The sequence below is a fragment of the Podarcis raffonei genome, chromosome 7, assembly GCF_027172205.1.
Source record: "Podarcis raffonei isolate rPodRaf1 chromosome 7, rPodRaf1.pri, whole genome shotgun sequence".
NCBI classification, from domain to species: Eukaryota; Metazoa; Chordata; class Lepidosauria; order Squamata; family Lacertidae; genus Podarcis; species Podarcis raffonei.
The window spans coordinates 64,073,341-64,089,232 of record NC_070608.1 but is presented as its reverse complement, the minus strand read 5'-3'; the positions used below and the strand labels follow the sequence as shown (position 1 = coordinate 64,089,232).

The 15,892-nt window shown below is 42.8% G+C and overlaps 1 protein-coding gene across 2 annotated transcripts; it reads right to left on the bottom strand.

Annotated features, from left to right (window-relative positions):
* Positions 1 to 314: 314 nt before the first annotated feature.
* Positions 315 to 15,378, bottom strand: SSR1 (signal sequence receptor subunit 1). Of its 2 annotated transcripts, XM_053396953.1 has the most exons (9): positions 15,187 to 15,378; positions 10,984 to 11,102; positions 9,354 to 9,441; positions 8,960 to 9,222; positions 7,875 to 7,951; positions 5,900 to 5,978; positions 4,438 to 4,531; positions 3,763 to 3,777; positions 315 to 1,747 (listed from the first exon to the last, which is right to left on the bottom strand). In XM_053396953.1, exons 1-9 carry the CDS (start codon positions 15,272 to 15,274, stop codon positions 1,680 to 1,682), a joined length of 891 nt encoding a protein of 296 aa, XP_053252928.1. In that variant the 5' UTR covers positions 15,275 to 15,378; the 3' UTR covers positions 315 to 1,679. The 2 variants fall into 2 exon arrangements, with proteins under 2 accessions (XP_053252928.1, XP_053252929.1); XM_053396954.1 differs by lacking the exon at positions 3,763 to 3,777 and having other exon boundaries at positions 15,187 to 15,377.
* Positions 15,379 to 15,892: the final 514 nt, after the last annotated feature.

Sequence of the window (15,892 nt, the reverse complement as noted above, 5' to 3'; positions counted from 1 at the left end):
TTTGAAGGTATACAACACCTTTGTTTCCAATCTTCCAGTCCACTTTCAGCTGCTGCATTTCAGGCTACCACTGGATGTACATTATTAACAATTGCAAGTTAAGCCAAAGAGATCAACATGACTTTAAATTAGGAAATTAACATACTTTTAGTTTCTCATCAAGTCAAACTTACTGAGGTTAATAATGGATTGATCCTAGTTGGAGGGTTCCCTTCTGAGCAAAATGCAGAGCTGAATTTATCGCTAGTCATTTCTTTAAACAGGTAAGACATCAATAAGAGTTCAAAAAGGGAAAAAGGCACAAAACTAAAAAACAAACTTAATTTATGTTTTTACTGTCATTTTAGAACTTATTCTTTTGTATACAATCAAATATGGGAACAGAAGAGCACAATTCCACTGTACAGGTTGTAAGTTGTTGCCCAAAGACATGTTCATGAAAGTCAAACCTTGTATCCAGCTTTATCTAAGAAATTCAATGCATTTTTCTATCCATGATTGGGTTTCAAATGGTGGAAGAGTCCCTACAATTATAATGGCCTGGTCTGCATGACACGCCAAGCCAAATTATAGCTTAATGGGACTGGAGGAACATGCAGGCTCCTGGGAAGGAGCTTACAGACTCTTTGCTCCTCCTGCATCTTTTTCACTCACATATTGCGCTCAACTAGGCTTAGCTTATTGTCTGAACCAAGCCTTGTGGGTAAGCTTTCTTCCTGCCAACTCAAACTATGGCCAAGAACATACCTGCCCGTGGGGTGTGTGTGTGTGTGTGTGTGCTACAAGTTACTTTCTAGGAGCCTGCCTGTTCCACTGCTCCTAGTAAGCCATATTTTGACTTAAGAGTGTCCTGCAAACCAGGCCAATGGTGAGGACCAATTTGCAACCATTTGAACTAGGCATTCAAAAGTTACCCAACTTGCTATATTCACCAGCTCTGCTGACCAAGTCAAACTACTAACAATTTATACAGATGTACAGTTATATTGCAATCAAAAAAAGGGGGTGATGAATGCCAACGTGAGCACACAATTCATATTTCACAAGTGCAGCTGCTGTAGAAATCCCTTATTTGACACACATGTAAGAACATTTGGGATCTCAGACTCAGTGTGCGCTTTATGTCAAACAGCAGCAGCAATATTGTAAAAAAACAAACACTATACTGCTAAAAGCAGTTACACCGGCTTGTGCCTTTAGAATACTAGCTACACAAAAATGCGACTCAGTGCTTCATGAGAGGTTCCAACATGCGTACCAAAAAGGAGCTGCATACATGTAGCAAAGAATATGATAGATGACTCTGAGTAACAGATAGGAAAATGCATAAAGACCTTCTTTTATGACAGGATACAATCAGAACAGGGTAGGAAACGACACATTTGCATTTCTGACGACGTCAGAAACAAAAGGTGTGCAGATGACAGATCAGCATAATGAAGAGACTCTAAAGGCACATTTCAGATAGCACAATGATTCTTAATTGTTTCTTTAAAAGGAATGAGAAGTGCATTGTATGCAGTGTTCTCTGAACACAGCCAAATGCTTATAGTCCAAATGTTTTTCATAGTATTCTCCTCAGTCGATATGGCTTCTCAGCACAACTCCCAATTCAAGCAAAAACAAAAGGGAGGGGGTTGGATGGCTGGGTTAATAAAGGCTGACTGTACTAACAGTATTTACTCATCAGATCCTACTGATCTCTTCTGCGCCCTCTTCCGGGGCAGCCGTCTTGGGGAAGCTTTGTCTGAAGGAAAAGAAGAAGAAAAGTTATTCAAAGGGATAAGTTAAATGAAATATTTTGGGGGCCAGGGGGAGAAAATTATTTTCTAATTTATTCCCTCAAAGAACGATCATGCAAAAGGCAGATCTGAGAAGCATCTTATATACGTTCTTCAGTTATGGACATGCAACTAGTAGCCTATTAACAAGATGTTCCTAAAACAATGCAGGATCAAAGCATTCAATCTCAGCTCTGTGATGACAATGGGTGGCTTGAGCAAGAGTATTTTGCTCTATTTCAGTTTCTAAATATAGAACAGGTGTGTATCTGTTCTAAGGATGAAGGAAACATCATGCCCTACTTCCCTCTAGGCTCAAGGACAGCCAAATCAAAAACTAATCTTTACATTCACAAGCTCAAGTTTCAGTATCTGTAGAATTCTAAATCATACAAAGTAGAAAGAATGCTAAGTATTCAGGCAGTAAATCCCCCAAAAGGTAACGATATCAGTCTCTTATGGGCAAACAAAAAGAGAACTATGGCACCTTACACTAACATTTTAGCAAAAGCCACAATAAGTAATAAGCCACAATAAATGTGTTAATCTTCAATATTTAATTAGTATTCAGTTTTCTAGATGGTTTACAAGTAATTGGCTGATTAGTTGTGGAGACTGAATTTTGCACACTGATTCGAACCACCTTTTGGCCTTGATTGCATACAGACAACCTTAATGGGGCAAAGCAGAAGTGAATGAATGTAATTGTGGGGTTCCAACTCTAGACCTAGTAACCTTACACCTTTTCTCAGCTCCCTGGCCATCCTCTAAACCTCCCTTGCTTCTCTAATGAATTCCTATCTATTCGCACAGCCCCTTCCACGTATACAACCTTTGTTTTGTCTGAGTCCTACTTTCCCCTGGGCTCATTTCTTGAACTCGATGTCTCCACCATCTATTGTTTTCTCACATTCCCGTTTTTCAGGCCTCTGCCCACTTTGCAACATTTCCTCTAGCTAGTTTCTTGTTGAGCCTCCCTCTGCCCCCTTCCCTCACCCCCATAGCAGGCAGCCCTTCTGCACTTTAAGTAGTATAACGTTTCTTTTTTTATAAAAAAGATCCCCTTCTCCATCTAGCTAGCTTGGCTCAGTTCCCTGTCACCTTTATCCTCTAAGCCTCATTCTTCAGACATTTTGGTTCTGCTTCTCAAGTCAGCTCCCTACTCTGAAATCTTTCTTGAGCATCCTTCTTTCTCAGCAATCCGTCACCTATCTTCCCAGAATATAGCCTGTCCTTGTGTAGCCTTTTATTTCCCATGCACACTTGCAACTTCCTTGGCACTCACAGAGGTTGGCCTAACGTTTTAGCTCCTACAGCAGCTGGATATTGCACTCCACCACATCAACTCAGTCAATGTCAGAGGCTTCACTGCCACCAACACAGTACAATATATATTAGTAACTATTTGCCCCTTTATCAGTTAAAGCACCATGATCATGAAGTCCAAGCAAGCAGCAATCTTAATGCATTTTAAAAGCCCTCTAATGTGTTAATACTTATTTTCTATGCAAATTGCTGTTTAGCATCAATAGTTAGTATCCTATGCTATGGAACAAGTGATGTGACAATTAAATTTTCTATCATGTGTTGTGAAAATTGTTGGTGGTCTATTTTGTTTCTGGCAATCTGAAGAATGTAGCCACGGTTTCCTTTGGGAAATCAGGCATGTGAAGTAGATGACATCCCAATAAGTGCAGATACCACTGAGTTCTAGTGACTGAACCATGTTAACAGTGTAACTAAGTTAGTATCTGAACATCAGCTCCCCCAAGATATGCAACAGTAAATATACCAAGTGGGATTAACTCCAGACTTCTGTTGCATCTTCAAGATACTGGTGAAATCCTCCAAACTTTATTACTTTAACACCACATGCAATTATGTGAAGTGTACCAACTAAGCAGAAATGGGTTCAGTGTATAAGAACCTAATTAGTGCACAATATACGTTTCAGAAGCCTCAACCCAATAAAGTGTCTCACCTCTTCTACTTTGCACTGAAGCCACAGGAAAAGCAAAACAGAAGAGACAGTAAAGATATTAGAAAAGTCCACAAGCATTTAAAAGATCTAAGAACATATTTGGACTAATTTTTGCAATCAGAAATCACCAAAACATACAGCTAAAACTCCACAGCTCCCAACCCAACAAAAAACCCTGTACACTAGTCACAGAATTACAGTTTTGTCCTCACCTAATGCTGTATAGATTCAGCAAGTATGCTTCTAACCAGTATAAGAAACAGTCAGTGATTTCACTATTGACTTCATCATTGATTTCAATATTATTGAATACTATTATCTTCTTCAAATTCATATGCATTCTCAATTTTTGGTTGGAGTCTCATTGAAGTTTATAAAACAATCTAATAGTAAAGGAATAATTCTTTCTGGAACTAATTTCAAGTGAATCTGGCAGAGTAAAAAAGAAACCTTTAGAACAATCCCTTTTCTAAACAGTTAAGAGGCAGGCATATTCAACATTGTAGTCAACACAGTTCCTCCAGATGTTGTGGACTACAACTCCCATATTTCTGACCACTGACATTCTGACTAGTGCTGATGGGAGTTGGAATCCAAACATCTGGAAGATGTTGGTTATCCTTTTATAAGAAATTCATTAATGAACTAACAACCTATGGTAATATGGATACTTACTTATCTGGTTTAAAGTTTCTTGAGGAATCCAACTCATGTCAACATCATTCTGATTCGATGTCCCCATCTCTACTTTTTGAGCTGGTCTTTTTCTCTGGAAACATTAAGCACAAGATTTAATAAGGGAAAGAACTCCACTGAACTCCACTTAAGCCATTCAACTTGTAGCATGTTTTTGTGATCACAACAGCGGTTAACTTCAAACCCAAAGCTGCTGGCTTTACATTCTAGCAGCAGTTCTACTACATGGTGGCATGAGCATCAATAATTTCTTAAAACAGTGTGCATATTTTACAAATATTTAAAGGTAAAAATCCTAATTTGTGATAAATCTCAACATAACACAGATAATTTCAACTTAATTGATTGAATCAGTATTAGGGTGAGCCATAATCTATGAACCATTTTTGAAGTTATATTCCTGTATTCGTGGCAAGTATAGTTGGTTAAGCTAAGTCAGTATGAAAAACGCATGTTGGGAGAATCAAATATACAGTGGTGCCTCGCAAGACGAAAAGAATCCGTTCCGCGAGTCTCTTCGTCTTGCGGTTTTTTCGTCTTGCGAAGCAAGCCCATTAGTGGCTTAGCGGGCTTAGGGGATCAGCTGATAAGCGGCTTAGCGGATCAGCTGTTAAGCGGCTTAGGGGATCAGCTGATAAGCGGCTTAGCGATCAGCTGTTAAGCGGCTTAGTGGCTTAGCGGATCAGCTGTTAAGCGGCTTGGCGGCTTGGGAAAAAGGGGGGGAAAGGGGAAAAAAACCCCGCAGGAACTCGCAAGACATTTTCGTCTTGCGAAGCAAGCCCAAAGGAAATTCGTTTTGCGAAGCACCTCCAAAACGGAAAACCCTTTCGTCTAGCGGGTTTTCCGTCTTGCGAGGCATTCGTCTTGCGGGGCACCACTGTAGGTCTGACATGTGGAACTCTTGCAAGACGTCAATCATCACATGCTGTACTTGTATCTGATCTTTATGATGAAATGAAAAATGGCATTTTAGCCACTTTTCACTCTCAACTATGGCTAAGATTTGCTTATGTAGTCTTCTATTACAGCAACTCAGCATCTAATCACATTTTACAACATTCTGTTTATAAGGAAGTGTGTGCAGATGCAATCCAGTTACCTCCCAGCTGCAAAGAGAATACCACTGCATGAAAAAAATCATTTAAATAAACAGGAATTGGCCTACGGTCTCTAAAGCAAATATTAGCTACACTTCTACTGCATGGTAGTTTGATCTTTGTGTAAAATTGCCGTGGATTAAGGCTTGCCTTAAGGAAAGCAATGTTCTAATATATGACATGATCTTTCCTTCCAGGTAGCCTATAGCAGTGTGTACAGATTTCAGTCACCAGCCCATCCACATATTAAAGAGAGACAGTTAGTTTAACACAGTGCCTTGAGACCACCGTCTGGGTCCAGAGGAGCATCTATAACTGGAAAGATGACCTGCAGAATTTCTTACCTTCCTAGATTCTAACAGCTGGTGTAGACCAACAATGACAAGCAGGCTAAGTCCACCAAGGAACATATACATAAAAATCCTTGTTTAGAAAAAGGAAAAGAGAGGTCCAGTAAGCTTTCATTTCTTTAAATAGAAGAAAACTAAACAAATCATCCCTGAATACCTTTACCAAATTACATAGACAGTTGCTGTCCTAAAAATGAACAAACACTCATATACCCATCCCAACATCAACCCCAATTATACTTTGTAGAACACTTTATGAAGGACTCATCTCTTGATAGAAGTCAGATTAGCCAACCAAGGGACACCAGTTTCAACTCAGTAATTTTGGTGGGACAGCTAAGTGCTCATCTAGATAAATTCTCCCCATCCCAAGCCAAGATGACAAAAAGAAATTAAGAATGCTCCACATTAATGCTAAATCTTAAATCCTGCACATAAAACATGTACCTAATGGAGCTATGTGTGGGAAACAAAAAAATCCTCGTCTTTCATAGCACTGAAAAGCACCTATGAGTTACAGTGGTACCTCGCAAGACGAAATTAATTCGTTCCGCGAGTTTTTTCTTCTTGCGAGTTTTTTGTCTTGCGAAGCACGGTTTCCCATAGGAATGCATTGAAAATCAATCAATGCGTTCCTATGGAAACCGCCTTCAGACCAGGTCCGGGGACAGTCTGTCCCCCGACCTCTTCTGAAGGCTGAGGGGGGGACAAGGGCTTTTCTTCCCACCGCCAGCCTTCAGAAGGCTGCTCTGAAGGCTGGCGGTGGGAAGAAAAGCCCTTCTCCCCACCTCCCGCCCCGCAAGCTCCGGGGACAGGAGGGCTTTGCTGCCGACCCCCAGCATTTTAAAAGCCCCCGGGACAGCGGAGACTTCTCCGCTGTCCCGGGGCGATTTTAAAATGCTGGCCGGCGGCAGCGAAGCCTCCGCTGTCCCGGGGTGATTTTAAAATGCTGGCGGGTGGCAGCGAAGGCTTCGCTGCCGCCCGCCAGCATTTTAAGATTGCCCGGGACAGCGGAGAAGTCTCCGCTGTCCCGGGAAGGCAGGCGGGGGGGAGCAAAGACTTTTGCCCCCCGTCGGCCTTCAGAAGAGGTCCAGGACCTCTTCTGAAGGCCGGCGGTGGGCAAAAGTCTTTGCTCCCATCCGCCTGCCTTCAAAAGCCGTCGGGATAGCGGAGAAACGCGCTGCGCTTCTCCGCTATCCTGGGAAGGCAGGCGGTTGGGAGCAAAGACTTTTGCCCCCCGCCGGCCTTCAGAGGAGGTCCAGGACCTCTTCCGAAGGCGGGCGGTGGGCGAAAGTCTTTGCTCCCGACTGCCAGCATTTTAAAAGAGGTCCCCGGAGATTTCCCTATGGGCTTTCTTCTTGCGAAGCAAGCCCATAGGGAAATTCGTCTGGCGAAGCACCTCGAAAAACGGAAAACTCTTTCTTCTTGCGAGTTTTCCGTCTTGCGAGGCATTCGTCTTGCGAGGTACCACTGTACTACTCTAAAATCAACAAAGGAGATTATATAGACCTGCCTCGGTGTTGAGATCATCAGAAGATGCCTTGCTGGTTACAGCATGGTGCTGATAATGCCAAGGTTGCATGTTCAATCCCTGTGCGGGACAGCTGCATATTCCTGCATTGCAGAGGGTTCAACTAGATGATCCTCAGGGACCCTTCCAACTCTATGATTCTATTAGAAGTTAGTGGGACAGTGGTGCTTGAGAGGGCATTTTCTTTGGTGGCTCCTCTGAGGTGTGCCCACCCTCATTACATGTTTTGTTTTTAGGTCAAGACACACCTTCCACAGGCCCTTGGGGGTGGAAGATGCTACACAGTTTAACTAAAGATTAACAGTAGATAACCTGCTCTAGGACTGCATGATGAAGGGGGGCCATAAATGCCTATGAAAGAATGAATGAATGAATAAATAAATAAATAAATAAATAAATAAATAAATAAATAAATAGGTTATTTAAATTAAGTCTTACGTTTCACCATCTAATCCATCTTCCTTTTCAATAATGGTAACAGTCTGGTTGAAAACAGCATCTTGAAAGAAGTTTCCCTACAATGAAAAATACAGTAACATTAAAGGCTGCCCAAGATAACAGATTCAAGCCAGTATGTGGCAGTAATGTTAATACAGTGGAACCTTGGTTATTGAATGGCTTAGTTGATGAACAAATCGGCTCCAAAACTCTGAAAACCCATAAATAACTGTTCCGGTTTTTGAAAGCTTTTCAGAAGCCAAACGTCTGATGCGGCTGTCGGCTATTGTTTCTGGGGCGCCTGCACCAACTGGAAGCCACACCTTGGTTTTCAAACGTTTTGGGAGTCAAACGGATTAAGTTTGAGAACCAAGGTTCCACCTCCAGGGATGAACTGCTCCTAAGCGCTTCGTTCTAGTCTATAATTTCCACTCACATTGCAAATCACAATAAACAAAAAGCTAGCTTACAGGACTCAGTGTCTTGTAGGCCTCAGGTTGTCAACACACATTTTCAAAGCTTTACTAGGAGAAAATGTCCACAATAAAGGGATGAAAAGCGACCACTCAAAGTGGAGTTTATTTGTCCTTTCCAAAAGTTCTAGACAAAGTTACATTTGGAGATTGATGAAGCTTTTTACCTGGGATTGGGAAGGTGAGGGGGGAGAGAGGAGGCAAAATCATAACGATAGCTTATGTTGACCAAAACAACAAGAACAAAAAAGACCAACTCAGATTCAGAAAGTGTCAGAACATTCAGATATTGAGGAATGTATAATGTTGTTGTGAAGAGTTACAAAAAGTAAGGCAGTATTTTAAAAAGCAAGACTGCACCTGTTCAAATCAGGCTCCAAGACATGAACTCTAATGTCTCCTTCCAAAACCACTCATCACAAACCTTAGACTATCATATTGGAATACTATCAAGGATTTGGCTATACCAGAACTTGCAGAATAGATACCCAAGCCTAAGCAAGATAAAAATGGCACACTTGGATAAACATCACTCAATACTCCTGGATAACATCAGCAAATGCCTAGTCTAACACTAAGGAAACCTTGCCAAGCTTCCAGGCTGTCACTCACATTTTGGTCTTTGTAGTTCAGATTGATAACCAGTCCAAAGGGGCGACCACCCATAGGCTCTGCAGGAATGAAGGAGTATTCAAATGTGGCCTGTCTCTGTGGTGGAACAACCGTGTTCAGAGGAAGAGCAGTGAAATTCTGAATGAAAAACTGGTAATCTTGAGGGTACCGGAACGAAGCATCTAGAGACTCCACAATGAAGTCTTCTGTACCCTTGTTAGTAAAGCCAACTAAAAACTTCACAATGTTGTTTGCTGGAAAATCTAGGAGGAAATTAGAAAACTGGTTAAACTGAAATTGTGTGCACAACTCAAAACTTGCATAATGTTGCACTATAATTAGACTAAACTGATAAAGTGTGCTGGTCTGAGGTAAAAAGGAGGCGATTTTTTACCTTCTCCTTTCACAAACAAGATGGTTGTATCAGCGCTAGGGGATGCTTTCGGTTCTCCCGATAGATCTTCTTCCTCTTTCTCTTCTGTCTAATACAAGAGAATGTTTTTGAAAAGCCTATGACGAACAGTGAAGCAATGAATATCTGAAGTAAGACTACTATTGCAAAATCCCACATAAAAAGCATTTCCACGTAAAAACATTAATGTTGCAATAAATATTTGGAATTTCTTGAAAACAATTATTAAGAGCACAATCCTTTGTGTGTCTGTTTGGAAGCAAGTCCCATAAGAAAGCAAAATCCCCATGCTGCCTCTGTCTAACAGGGCTCCTTTGGAAGGATGTTTGCTTGCAAGCTGGATTCATGTTCATCTCTGTTTAGTTGAGAGAAGCAGAAAGAAGTGCAACCACTGAATGCAACATGACTGCTTAGACTTGGTTTCTCCATCTTTGTTCATGACAATTATGTATTTTTTCATGTTGTGAGCTGCCTTGAGTATGGTGTGAAATACGGAAGTGCGACATATAAATAAAATTATGTATGCATGTATTATTGTACTCCAGGAATGGAGAGGGAAGAGGGTGGGGAAGGTGAACAAATCAGAGGTGAGCAACTTACCTTTTGTAAATAGAGTAGGTATCAGAAACTAATGTTTATATTATCATGCAACAAGAGGAGGACAATACACAACCTTACAAAACAGCTACCAAAACACCAAAATAGGTGCTTGTACACCAAACCACAACTAAGAACAGCCAGCTTCATGAAAAGCAGAAGTGGTCAAATGTACAAAGTATAGAAAAGCTTAGAGTTACTAAGTAAATTATCAAATACACATTTGATAATTGTGTCTAGGAAGTGATATTATACATAATCAAAACCAGCCTTCTGCTGTTGTAATGTTCACTAGGATTAATGGCAATACAGCCATCAGTAAGATTTGCATACAACTTGGTGGCAGTAATACAAACTGTGGCCATCAAGCATTGTACTTCCCTTTGGGCTTTTGATATACAAGAGGGAACCGTTCTGGAGGAGGGAGGCCTGTAGTGGCAGGCTTAGGAAAGAGAACACCATAAGCCTAATGCAGATATTTCTAAGTGTGACTCTTCCCTCCACAACTGACCATGTGGTCATTCCAACCACTCAAAAGATATTCCCTCTCCCCAATATACTGCAGCATTTCTATCCCTGCTACACATTTTTTTGACCAGCAGTACAGCTCCTTGGGTTTAGCAAAGGTCTATTTTTACTATATCCTACTTACAGTTGGAGCAACTCAAGCATTATGATTTTTGGATGTTCATTATGGCAATTAACAGGGCCAGCCCAATGTCTCAGCGTGGCAGCCTAAGGACAGCTTGGAGGAGCAGCAGAACTGGCCTCCAAGGAGCAAGCCACCTGCCCCCCTCCTCCCAGCCTCCTTTTCATCCCACCCCCTGTGAGTGGGCTATGGCAGGTATGCAGATGAGGAGAGGGAGGAGTGGCATTTTATGCTTTACCTCAAGAGCAAAACATCCTCGGTAGACTCTGACAATTGAGTACTCTTGATAACAGGTTATCTGCTGTAAAAATTGTAATAATGGACAACATAAGCTTGTGAAACAGAAACAAATACTTGTAGATGTACCAATTCTGTGGGTTCATCTTCTTCAACTTCAGCTTCATCATCTTCATCTTCAACGACTGTATCTTCAATAGCTTCTTCATCTTCTGTAGCATCTTGAGCAGCCACCAGCAAACTAGAACCTAGAGACAAGGTAAATGAAAAATTATTTTAAATGTAGGCAAAGTTGCACTAGGCACCATACAGATTAGAAACATAAAGGCCAATGACACTGGCTTAAATCCTACCAAAATACATTATAGAAGGGACAGAAATAGTTAAAATAAAGATTTCCTCACAAAGGTCTTTTTTTAAAAAAACTATTATTGCAAACACACAGAAGTCATCTCACGACTAGCACTCTGAACATAACTTTAAAGTATGGGCATGTTAGTCCAGCTAAAAAGTAGCAAGTATCCACTTGGCAAGGAAAAGGACCTCTAGTGAGCAGCTTAGGAGCATGCAGAATATTTTCTACCCCACAGTGGGGTATATCTTGGCAGAAGCTACAACTGAAGTTGCACTATGGCAAGCTAGCAACTTTGATTTATTAAGGTTAAGAACTCTGGAATGTGGAGGTATGCTAGTTTGTATCAGCCCACACCAAGTTACACAATCACAGCACATAAAGAGCTATTTGCTAAAATAGAGCATGACAATGCATGAAAGAGCTTGAAATAAAGGATTTTAGGACACCTCCTCCAAATGTATGGCAAAAGCAACCCCTCTTTTTTTGGTCACGAGGAAGACTCCAAATAAAATTTTCCTTCCTTTCAGAATGTTACAAAAGGAAAGGTCTTAGTGCCATCAAGGAACCACAGCTCAAAAGTTTCATTACAACTCAGTTCAAGTGACTTCAAGAGAGCTTAAGATCAACATACTGGTTTAATTTAGCTGTCTGTTGAGCAGAAGCGTTAAACTAAATCTCTTAAATTGTGATAGTAGACTTCTATCACTAGGATTCTTTAGTGATTTCCTTGAAATGTTCATTATGCTAAAAGCACTATGGCAGACCACACAAACTTTTCCAAGCAGTAGCATGCTTTCAAGATTTCATGATCTCTCCTATATATTTGAGAAAGAATGATGATGTGGCATTATAGTGGAGAGGAGGGAGTGTATTCAACATCTGTTATCGCAGCCAGGAACTAACTACCAAGAATTGAGAAGTGTAATTTTCCAGTTATCTTAAACTACTAATGCTGAAAGAGAGCCACCCTGAATTTATCTAAATATTTTGAATGGGGAACAAAAGTGGAAATGCACAGCAATTAATTTGTGGAACCAGCTCTCAATCAGAACACTTTGCTAAAAACACTAAGCACATGCTATTGCAACTGCATAAATTCTCTCCCACTCAACAAGGAATGCAGGTATTTGACTTTGTTCCAGAACAAAGAACACTAACTAGAGGTTCAAGAAAACTGAATTGGAGCCAAGAGAAAAGACATGCAAAATCTCCAGAAGAGCTACCTTATAACTGATTAGGTCACAAAACCAAAGAGAAAACACACATGTATCTATGACATTCTACAAGAAAAAATGGTAATACAAAATCACTGCAAATGAAATTAAAAGAGTGCTAGCTTTAATCTGGAGGGACGCGGGTGGCGCTGTGGGTAAAACCTCAGCTCCTAGGACTTGCCGATCGCATGATCGGCGGTTCGAATCCCCGCGGCGGGGTGCGCTCCCGTTGCTCGGTCCCAGCGCCTGCCAACCTAGCAGTTCGAAAGCACCCCGGGGGTGCAAGTAGATAAATAGGGACCGCTTACTAGCGGGAAGGTAAACGGCGTTTCCATGTGCGGCTCTGCCTCACCAGGGTAGCTTCGTCACGCTGGCCACGTGACCCGGAAGTGTCTGCGGACAGCGCTGGCTCCCGGCCTATAGAGTGAGATGAGCGCACAACCCTAGAGTCTGTCAAGACTGGCCAGTACGAGCAGGGGTACCTTTACCTTTAATCTGAAACTAATAAGCCTATGCCAGTAAGCTCAAATGATATCTGTGTTGTTACTATGAGAAGGGTCATCCATAAAACTGGAAGGATTTTTCAAATTGAGGCAAATATAATTCAAAGTGTAAAGTGATGCACAATGAGGCAACCCCCCACCCTTTCAAATGAACACTGGTGGGGTCTGAACTAGCAGTTACTAAGAATGAAACATCTTGGGTCTGTGGTGGACAGCTCAATGAAAATGCTGATCCAATGTATGACAGCTGTGGAAGGTACTTGCCATGTGAGGGACCGCTGGGGAAAGAAATTCAACTCACCCCCTCCCTCATTCTGATATGCAAGTTCATGCTGTTTTAAGGTGGATTCACCTTGTGGTTAATCCATAAGGCATATGTCAGAATGCATATATATGCATAAGGCATATATAACACCCATCCTTTATGGTATCCCCATATGATACCAGCAATGTTTTATTTCATGTTTGAGCTTTATAATTTATGTGATTTTTGTTCCAGAATGTTTAACAATTCAAATACACAACATTTCTGGATTTATGTTTTAAATGGAAATAATGCCAGTGGTCTGCTGGGAGTAGGCTTCGTGCTGGGAGGTTTGAAGAGACAAGTGTTCCTGGCAAATACAGCATGCCTTTTAAACACATAACCCTCACCCAGACCTCCAGCTGTGTTACCGCACCCTGTATAATTAACCTTGGAAAACACGTGCAATATTTTCTGTGAAGTACACCTACCCCATAACCTTGATCACACCTGCATATCAATAATAGCCCTACATAAGATCACAAACTTGTATTCTACACTAGCTGCCCCTGTATTCCTTCATTTTGTACTCAACTACAACCCCAACCACAAACATTGTTTCAAAATCGAAAACAATCTACGTTTACACCATCTGGTTGTGTTTAGAATATGTTGATTAATTACTTAATTAAACATTAATTGAACTCATTTGCTGGTATGATACACAAAATCAAATCTATGCTGGTCTCAATTTATACTGACAAGCTTCTTGAGCAAGGTCCTCCCAAAACTTACTTGACCTTGGCTTCTACTGCTGCAGAAACATCCAAGAAATTGCAAGTAATTTGTATGATAATGCAATTTAAATGCTTTTATTGGTTTTACTCAGCAAAAACATGAAGGTCTCAACCCTGACCGTGGACAACCACAGGGATATGTTCTAAGTTGTCAAATAAACTCAGGAAAGTAATTTGATTCAATTCACACAGTTCAGCAGACCTCTACCAGTTCAGACACCCAACTTTTGAGATCAGTAATCTCCAAGCTCTCCACAATTTTATCAGCTGTGAAATCACTACTGAACAGAACCCAACAGGTTTGGGAAAAACTGTCTTCAGTTACAGACTTCAAAGGTTCCTTCAAGGAAACTTGGCTGAGCCCCTATGAATCCGGCACAAGTTTCCTCTGGGCACGAGTTTGCTTTCTTTCCCATTCAAAGCAAGGATCTCAAAGCTGCAGCTTGTACACTAGTGCAACAAGTTGATCACAAGAACCTGAAATGTTATGCTTCCGTGTGAGTTGCCTGCACTTCAACTCTCCCTCTCCTCTCTTTAAAGGGAACAAGAGAAACTGGTTTCCCGATAGTTGTCCATTTGGCAAAGGTTGCCAAAGCGTACCGAGCTTTTTGGCTCGCACGTCTCCAGGTGGGGTCAGAGGCCGAACCTAAACGCTGTGCTGAAATAAGAGGAACTATGTGTGATTTTCCTCTCTTTCTTCCCCTTCAGCAGCAGCCAGAAGGAATCACAGCTGCACCGGAGGAGACACATGAGCAACGTGAAGAGCTGCGCGCTCCATTCCCACCGAAGGTAAGAGTTTGCAGGAGTAAAAAAGCGAAACTCCTCACACAACCTCGGGCTGCTGACACGTGTCAGCTGTCGAGTCCCTCAAAAAGGAGGTTAACGAGAAACGTAGAAATAAACGAAGCTACGACCAGCCAGCCCCATGTGGCTATCGGAGGTCTGGACTGACACGTCAGCCTAGCGAATAGGGGAGGGGGGAGAGAGCGCAGAGGAAAAGGAGCCCCCCGCCCCACTCAGAAGCCTCCGCCCCCGCCTTTCAGAATTCACCCGCCGAAACGACGCGCGCGAAGCCGCCTCACGCGCTGCTTCCATTTCAAAAAAGCACAGGAACGTTCCTCCCCCCCCCCACGCCCGGCCCCTCAACCGCCGCCTCGCGTACGCGCGCGAGGCGGAGATAAAGCGGAGCCCCCGCTCGTTCTCTGTCGGTCCGCCTCACCTGGGCCGCTGCGGGCGCCGCCCAGAAGCAAGGCGGCGGGGAAAGCCAGGAGCACGAGCAGCAGCAGTTGGGGAACGGACCTCCTCATGGTAGCGGGCCGACTAAACGCCCTCGGCGGCAGTTACTACTTTTTCCTGCCGCGACGCAATGGCGAAAGGAGCTCATCCGGCCCAGGTCCCGCCCACCGTAACCCCGCGGCGCCCTCGCGTCACCGCCCTGTCACGCAAGGCCCGCGGACTCCGCCCCTCTTCTGCCCCGCCCCTTCCCCACCGCCCAGCTTTGCGCGGAGGACGTGGCTTCCCCTGGAAGGAGGAAGGAGGGGCACGTGACTGCAACTTGGCTGGTTTCAAGCGTGCATGCTCCGCGCGACCAACAACTCCTTTTCCTCGTCAGACTTGCTTTCCAGAGCGCAGGCGCGAAAACTTTTTACCGCGTGGAGCGCCTCAACCACGGGCTCTCTGGAGCGTATGCGTGGAACCCTATAGCTCGCTACAGACGAGGGGAATCGTGCAGTACCTTTGACTTTACATGCGGACGCTAGCGTGTCTCGTTGCGTGTCAGTACGAAAGGGATAAGAGCCTCAACCGGCGACCTTTTTAAGACACTGCCGTGGGATTGCCTCTTTCAAGATCCGCAATAATCAAAACCATTGTTCTTCCGCAACGTTTTGATACGCGATGCCCCGATGACACAATGCATTGGATGT

Coding starts and splice junctions, on each gene's coding strand:
- SSR1 (XM_053396953.1), bottom strand. CDS start 15,274: ATGAGGAGGTCCGTTCCCCAACTGCTGCTGCTCGTGCTCCTGGCTTTC. Junction 9,223..9,353: donor CTTGTTTGTGAAAGGAGAAG/GTAAAAAATCGC, acceptor ATTTCCTCCTAG/ATTTTCCAGCAAACAACATT. Junction 5,979..7,874: donor GATGGATTAGATGGTGAAAC/GTAAGACTTAAT, acceptor TTTCTAAACAAG/GATTTTTATGTATATGTTCC.